The sequence below is a fragment of the Alosa pseudoharengus genome, unplaced genomic scaffold, assembly GCF_046254945.1.
Source record: "Alosa pseudoharengus isolate Yale_2024_CS ecotype anadromous, Long Island Sound unplaced genomic scaffold, YU_APseudo_1.1 YU_APseudo_1.1_scf_20, whole genome shotgun sequence".
In the NCBI taxonomy this organism is placed as follows: domain Eukaryota; kingdom Metazoa; phylum Chordata; class Actinopteri; order Clupeiformes; family Clupeidae; genus Alosa; species Alosa pseudoharengus.
The window spans coordinates 31,807,293-31,815,749 of NW_027468664.1; the positions used below are offsets into that span (position 1 = coordinate 31,807,293).

General features: G+C 40.9%; 1 protein-coding gene and 1 gene segment (V, D, J or C); one reads left to right on the top strand and one right to left on the bottom strand.

Moving 5' to 3' along the window:
• Nucleotides 1-8,457, top strand: part of LOC143136407 (Ig kappa chain V-III region MOPC 63-like) — a 62,309-nt gene that overhangs the window by 33,713 nt on the left and 20,139 nt on the right.
• LOC143136406 (uncharacterized) overlaps nucleotides 419-8,457 on the bottom strand; it is a 19,244-nt gene continuing 11,205 nt past the window's right edge. The window contains exons 3-5 of the mRNA XM_076297115.1: nucleotides 2,594-2,704; nucleotides 2,321-2,450; nucleotides 419-2,185 (exon numbers count right to left, since the gene is read on the bottom strand). Coding sequence (XP_076153230.1) covers nucleotides 471-1,334 — 864 coding nt within the window. The 5' untranslated portion in view covers nucleotides 1,335-2,185; nucleotides 2,321-2,450; nucleotides 2,594-2,704 and the 3' untranslated portion in view covers nucleotides 419-470. The remainder of the gene's footprint in view (nucleotides 2,186-2,320; nucleotides 2,451-2,593; nucleotides 2,705-8,457) is intronic.

An 8,457-nucleotide genomic window follows, 5' to 3' on the forward strand; every position in this document is an offset into this window, starting at 1 on the left:
GCAGAATGGAATCTTATGTTAGAATGTTCAATAACCCACACCCAGAGCCCTAGAGAGAGGCTCTGCCCACACCTTTGACAAAGATCTTTGATTGCTAACAAGATAGAGCAACGCAATTAGTTTCTATGGGAGCAAAACGGGACAGTTCCGGTATGGATAAGTTGGTCAGATATAAAGTTATTTTTCCCCAAACAGAATATAGAGACATAACTACCAATTTAGTATGAATGATATAAAATTCAGAGATATGCTTGAGAAAGAATGAGCAGAAAAATGAATTTAGCAAGTACATACTGCAGAGCAGGTGTGAATGCATTAGTAGGGGAGGCAAATTGATGGCACTAATCAATGGTAATATTTGCTTCAAGTCAAATACTTTAATATACATATCTGAAAATATAGCTCCACAGTCTGCATTTCAAACATTAAAAAAATAAAAAATGTCTTCGACAAAAGACATCAGGTTCCTTTCATAAGGGGTTCCTGCTGTGCTCCTTGCGGGCCTTGTCTGTCATGGGAGCTTTTCTGCGTCTCGCCATCTCGCCTGTGTGGCTCCTCTGGTGCGCTTTCAGGAGGCTGGACGTCCTGAAGGCCCTCTCACAGCGGTCACACTCGTAGGGCTTCTCTCCCGTGTGGCAGCGTGCGTGCTCGCGGAGTTTGGACGACTGCTTGAATGTCTTGCTGCACACCTGGCAGAGGAACGGCCTCTCGCCTGTGTGCAGGCGACGCACGTGACGCTTGAGGTTCTCCCGGAAGCCGAAGGCCCGGCCGCACTCGGCGCAGCTGTACGGCCGCTCGCCGGTGTGCAGCCGCATGTGGAGCTTGAGCGAGTACTTGTCCGAGAGGACCTTGCAGCAGACGGGGCAGGACGCCGGCTCCGGCGGTCGCTCGTGGCCCAGCTGATGGCGCTTGAGGTCGGACGCGTAGACGAAGGTGCGACCGCACACGCTGCACAGGAACTTGCGCTCGCCTTTGTGGTACCCGCGGTGTCGGCGGAGCATGGAGGGGGCGATGAAGCTTCGGCCGCACCGCTGGCACCGGTAGGGCCGCGGCGTCACGTGGTAGCGCTCGTGCATGCGCAGCTTGAAGGCGGTGGGGAACGTCTTGGGGCAGTGCGAGCAGGAGAAGAGGTGCTGGGCGACGTGGCTCGTCTGGTGGATCTTCCGGTAGCCCTGCTGAGAGAAGCCCTTGCCGCACACGGCACACTTGAAGGGTTTCTCCCCCGTGTGCGTGCGCCGGTGCTTGGTCAGGTAGCTGAGGCAGGAGAAGCGCCGCCCGCACTCTGGGCACTCGATTGGACGCAGGTTCTTGTGACTGCGCTCGTGCGCCTCCATCCTGGCTTTTGCCCTGAAGACCTTTCCGCACTCTGAGCACACGTACGGTTCTGGAATCTTCTTAGTGTGCCGGGTAACCTTCACCTCTTTCTTGTCTCTCTTCAGCACTAAGTTTTCGCTTATCGCTCTTGGGCTGTGAAATGGACCCAACTTCCTTACGGCTTGTACGATTGAGCTTAACCTTCTTAACACAGGAACCAGGAGGCAGAGGGGGCAGAACCGGAAGAGAGACGCCCTTGTCCATTATTTGGGAGACCCATTCCACAATGTTAACTGTACTCGCCTTCTTGCGAACAGTTTTAGCGGAGTGACCTTGCGTTACACAAGGGGAGGAGTGGACAATGGCGGAAGCAGGAAGTAGCACAGGATCTTTGTGTTGCAAATCAGTGTCCTTATGTACAGCATCTCTCTGCAATACTTCCTCATGCTCAGACACTTGTTCTCTGACCCTCGTGCAATCATTCAGAGGACGCAAGAAGAGGTCTGCCCGCTGCACTCTGCCTGCTTCTTCACATGGGCTGTCGGGGCTAGACGTCTCCCTCTCCATCGTCTGCCTGTCCTCATCCATTGAAGCCTTCTCTCCATTTTTAACACATGCAGGTCCCACAGAACACTGGATTTGTGCTATGGCTGGATTACTGTGTGTGTCACTGTCACCGTCATTGTTGTCATAATTGTCATCATTGTCATCATTATAATTTTCATGACTATCTTCAGTCAAAGGAGGGGTTGATATGGCAGTTACAGCTTCCAAATACTCTGTATGAGAACTACTAGTATGACAATGGACAGACGGCGTGTCTTGTTCAAGGCTGTTTCATTGGGTATTGGTGTTTCTGATGGAGGGCCATCTAAAGAATCGATAAAATATATATAAAATATATATAAAGGTAAAAGTATAAACTTGTTCCTTACTATGAACATTATGACTTTCAATTACCAGTTTGTTTGTGTGTGTAGATCGATGTCATCAGACACAGACTTACCATGCATACTACTAGTGCTAGGCTTACACTGGTTATTACACTGAAGCAGATTCCTCAAATCTTCTGGATTATCAAGAGGCTCCAGGCAGATGTCCACAGCAGAAGGGGCAGCACCTAGCCAAGATGCTGTCTGTCCATCAGTTAAAAAAAAGCAGACAAAGGAAAATCAATCAGTCATATATGGTCCAGCCATAATATTTCATGATGGAATAAGAGAAATGAAAGGGGAATTCCGGTGATATTTCATTTTAGCGATATTCTGCGAATACCAACCTCCTCTAAATCAGGTGCTTGCCAGAGTCCATCTACTTTGGTCAGGAAATCCCATATAAGGCTTTGCAATTCAGCATCATAAAGCGGCCCAGGTTCCCCTGAATGTGCATGCTGAAGAAGAAAAAGGAATGGGGTAAAATCACCATAAAATAATAGCCAACAAAGAGCCGTAAAGACAAAATGTTATTTTTAAACTATTTTTTTGAAGGGTTTCAAAGGGAACAGCAAGACATTCAGTATGTAATGGATTCATGATGTCTCAGTATGATATAGGAAACAAAACAGAATAAATAAACAAAGATATATGATTATGTTTTGCTAGCAGCAGCAGTCTTATAGTCCAGTAATTTTAAGCCAAAATAGGGGTCAAGGTTGAACAAATTGCAACACAAGCAAACGTAACTGATTTTGAATCCTCAATATGTCCTGAGTAAGGGGAAAAAAGCCCCGATGAATCCCGATAGGGGAAAGTTTAGAAAAAGACCCAAATATACCCTATTCATGCGCCTATACAGTATTTTTCTCATGTGAATAGGGGAAAAAAATTAACCTTCACATATCACCATGAAAATTACTGAGTTGATTACTTACATCAAGACAAACAAAAAATGTATTATAAGTTTTTTTTTAATTGTTTGTTAACATGGGCAAACAGGGCATAATGTAATTACGTATAGTTAATTTGTATAAATACCACAACAGAGCTAATAGTCCAGGCAAAAGTCTGACTCAAAACTAATTGCAACAGAATTTATTTTCACATTTTTATATTTCAATTGGTGATCTTCACACCATAGTAAAAGACCATGAAAATCCAGTTGGTGGAAATATGTTAAAATGAGGGTTGTTTGTCAGCAAATACTGACAAAACTGTAATTAGAATGTTGTAGAATACACATTCTAAAGAATATCTGACCCCATCTAACTTAACATGGAATTTTAGAATCTTGCATTGTTGAGGAACATTCTTTTATTTTCAAAGAGTGAATTCCTTTGGCTTATTTCAGACTGGTTTGTTGCAAAATTGGTGTCTATTTTTACATTGTGGCCCTTTGAATCAATGGAAATGGTTGTTGAATCTTTAAATAGAGCCAAGTGGGTTTTTGCATGTAAGTGTTCCACAATGTGTAATCTGTACAAACACATAGTTAGGCATTATTCAGCCTAGGAAAGTGGTTTTGGTGTTTACGTAATCTGATTTAGAGGTCACTGAAACATACAGTATATCACACTAAGTATCAGTCCATCATTTTGCAAGTCTTATTATAGTAATAGACCTCTCCAGAATATATCCCGCCTCCTAACTTCCGTATCCATCCAACTTCCGGGCGTGGATTGTCTATGGGAAATAACATGGCGTTTTGAAAGATCGTACCTGTCAAACTCTGTAGGTGACAAAGTAGAAAAAGCTGCTGGGCAGATTGGCCTACACACTTCTGCCATCTAGTTTCCACTGGATTTTTTGATTTTCGGTGCCGTTTAAGTAGTATAGTCTATAGCAGTGGTCTCCAACACGGTGCCCGCGGGCACCAGGTAGCCCGCGGGACGGCTATGAGGCGCCCCCAGCGCACTTTCTAAAAAATAGCCAACAGGTCACCTGCAGATCACGCTCTAAAAACACGCTCCATTGTGAAGTTTTCAATAGATATTTAAGTCTAGACCAGAACCATTTTAAGAATGTATGTAGCCATACATCTGTAACAATAAATTGATATTGGTGATACCTTATAAATTGTAGCTGCGTTAAAATTTAGCCTTTGGCTTCAAATCCGTTTCCCATTCAATCTTTAAACAACAACGGAAGCGGAGCGCACACGCTGCTCGCACGCATAGACAGTAAAGGGGGAAAAAACTTGCTTGTCTGGTGTAGCCAATGAAAGCATATCTTTGCAAAAGTTCTGTGGCCATTCCATGTTCGTCAAATACGGTTCTTGCATGATTGTTCAAGGACTGAAAAACAATTGCTTTAGCTCACAGGCCTTTTCTCCTCCGTAGGCAACTGCCGTATAATAGCGCTAAAAATGTTATAGCATGCATGACTGAGCAGGACTGTGCATTACCCTTTTTTGTCAGATCATGGATCATTTCAGGTGTGCAATAACTTTAAAAGGAGTTTTCATATGTTAGGGTGGTGTGGGCGATTACTATTGAAATGTTAAAACCGAATTGTCCACTGAAATCAGAACTTAACATCCCCTGAATTCATAATGGTGGGTTGGTATAAATTGGGTACAAATTGTAACCCAAATTATTAATTGCACAAAAAGAAAGTTTTTTTGTAAAAAAAAAAAAAAAATAGATTAGATTCCCCATGCAAACTTTGAAATGAACAAACTGAACAAAAATGTTGGTAGTGTTGCATAGGTTATTGATATTAAATTTGAAAATACAGTTGCTTAATATATAAAGACGTATAGGCCTGCACAAATAATGATCATTTAAAAGTAAAAAGGCCTATAGGCCATAGGCCTATTATTTAGGAGGACTACCCTCGCAAAAAAGGGGTGAGGGTATGTTTGTTTTAAATGAGTAGCCCTCCATATGATTTCGGGTCTTCAGGTAGCCCTCATTCCCAAAAAGGTTGGAGACCCCTGCTCTAGATGATATATAATACCAGTTAAGACATGTATTATCTTCCTCCATGCCTTGGACAATTTGTTTGTCAAATGTTGCAATTAGTTTTGGGTCACTATACATTAGCTATACATCATTACATTATGCCCTGTTTGCCCATGTTAACAAACAATAAAAAAAAACTTATAATACATTTTTTGTTTGTCTTGATGTAAGTAATCAACTCAGTAATTTTCATGGTGATATGTGAAGGTTAATTTTTTTCTCTATTCACATGAGAAAAATTCTGTATAGGCGCATGAATAGGGTATATTTGGGTCTTTTTCTAAACTTTCCCCTATTGGGATTCTTCGGGGCTTTTTTTCCCTTACTCAGGACATACTGAGGATACAAAATCAGTTAAGTTTGCTTGTGTTGCAATTTGTTCAACCCTTTCTCCTAAAATGACTGGACTATTAAGTGAGTGTGCATTGTGTAAGCAACATACATGTTGAATTTACATTAGATGATGTTCCTCTACTTATTCTTTCACACAAACTTACGTCACAGACCACTTGGAGGTACAAACAATATCGGACTTTTGGTTGATGTGACCATCAGTTAACTTCCAAACAGGCACTTTACTTTGGATAGACAATAGCATTACATCCAGTGTTGGGCAAGTTACTTCAAAATCGTAATGTATTATGTATTACTTATTACTGTCATTTCAAAGTAATTTGTTACATTATAATATTACTGTCTCTGAATTGTAAGGCATTACACTACTATTGTATTACTTTTAAGTTACTTTTACCAAAATATTTTTGATTTGGAATTCTAAATGCAGTTTATTATGCTCAATGCAGCTCATTGCACTTCTAATGGAGGGCGATGTGGTATAACATAATGACTGAGCTAGGCTTAAGGCTAACAACAGTAGAATGCAATAGGCGCAGTGATGGCTCATGATGCAATACAAGGAACAATCATAGCCAGAATTTTGTTAAAAGCAGACAAAAGGTCGAAGTCTGGTCAATTGTGATAGAAATGCTGTAACTTTAGGCTTAGGCCTACTCATTAAAATCAACAGAGAGCCCACTACCTGTTTATTGTAACCCAAAACTTGTCAAGACAGGCTACACAGTGCCGCTGCTGGCCATTTTGGTGCCCTAACTGGTGAAATACAGTATTAACCTAAGTATGTCATCATATGGCCAACTATAAAGATGTAGGCTAATCTGCCTGTTCCTAGGGATGGGTAGTATTTCTGAAACATGTAATATGTATTTGTATTTCAAATACAAAATAGTATTTTGTCATTTGTATTTTATTGGGTTGAAGGAAATGGCTCTAAGTAGATACTACACACAGGTGTAATGAATAATTGGTAATTAGGCAACAATGGTTTATTTTTATCGCAATCAGCTAATGTGAGAACAGCTGTGTTCAAAGACACACAGCTTTTCAGTGACGGCTATTGTTGAAGCATCAGCTCTGGTCTGAAGCACTGGTGTGAAGTCGTATGCAAGTAAAGATGAGTAAGTTTACCTGTGCAAGTTCACATAAGGACACCGACAAAGGCAACCATGTCCTATTGTCTCCATGCCAATCTTTAACAGAAAAAATGTCAGATATCTCAATGAACCACAATGACATCAATAGATGGTAAGGTGTTGAGTGTGTTTGAATTCCCTTCCTTGTAGCATCCTTTTCAGCATTCTATAGTGGGGACAAGTTCACCTTGTTTAATTAAATAACAATTCTATTTCCTTATTAGCTGCATACTTGAGGTTGGAGATATATCAGAAGGCATATCAAGTTTCTCACATACTGGAACTTCAAGATACATAGGCTTATGATTTTCTTATTCATAGTAGAGCGGCTACAAGGCCAATTTGGCAAGAATCGTGCAAATTAGGATACAAGCATGAAACTTGGTAGGTATGTGCTCAAGAGCAATACAATGAAATCTACCTGATTGGCCACTTGAAATGGTGGCCATTTTCCAAGATGGCTGCCAAAAAAGACCCTAGAAATTGATTTATTGCACAGAATTGTCAAAGCAAATTATGATGGACACATGAAATTTGGCATGGATGTGATCAAGACCAATACAATCAAATCCACTTGATTTGCTACTTGAAATGCTGGCCATTTTCCAAGATATCACTCTCCTTAAAGGAATTATCCGGAGTAAAATGCACTTCAGATTAATTTACGGATGATTGGGAGTACATACGTTGAGTTGACATCCAAATCATGTCATTAGGATGTGTTTTGAGAAAGTTCGATGTTACCGTTTTTAGTCAAAACTCGTTAGCCTGGAAGTGATGCGGGCATGTCATTTCGCCGCTACAAAACGCTATTTTTATACCTCTTCTACAGTTCCAAACAACATTACACTTACGTGGTAGTGAGTAGAGGGTCCCTAAAGCCAAACTGAAGTATCCCGAGGTCTTTATGTGGTCGGATAGAGAGTCCAGAATGAATTTCATCAAGCCAGTACCTTTCCGGAAATGTTGCCATCTTTGCTGCCATCTTCAGGGGAAAGTCCGTAGGAGTCGATTGCTGAGTGTGGAGTAACACGCTCTGGAAATTCACAATTTCGTCGCCGTTTTTAAAAAAAAAAAAAAAAACATAGTCCAGTCCATACAACTTCATTTCAATTTCGAAAAAAATACTGGACTATGTTTTAAAAAAAAAAAACGGCGACGAAATTGTGAATTTCCAGAGCGCGTTACTCCACACTCAGCAATCGACTCCTACGGACTTTCCCCTGAAGATGATTTTTGCTTGATTGAATTTCCAATGACTTCATCAGAAGGAAACAGAAATGTAGTGAATGTTAACATTGATTTGGGCCACATCTGCTAAATTAATTGCAATTAATGAAGTTCTAGTGTCTTATTTGGTGGCCATCTTTAAAAATGGCTGCCATATTACATTTTCAAGTTGCAAATGAGGTGGATTTGATTATATTGCTCTTTAGCACAAACACACAAAATTACATACTTGTATCATCATTTTCTTGCTCACTTCTGGGCTAATATACCATTCTTTTGGTGGCCATATTGTAAAATGGCTTCCATTTCAAGTGGCGAGTCAGGTTTTGTTTCAGGCGAGTCAGGTTTTGTTTTTCATGCCAAAATTCATGCTTGTATAATAACTTGCTTGATCAATTCTGTGCAACAAATCCATTTCTATGGTATTTTTTGGCGGCCATCTTGGAAAATGGCCGTCATTTAAACTTTAATATGAGTAGTTGATAAAAATGTCTACGGTCACACAACATGAAACGTGGCAATTTT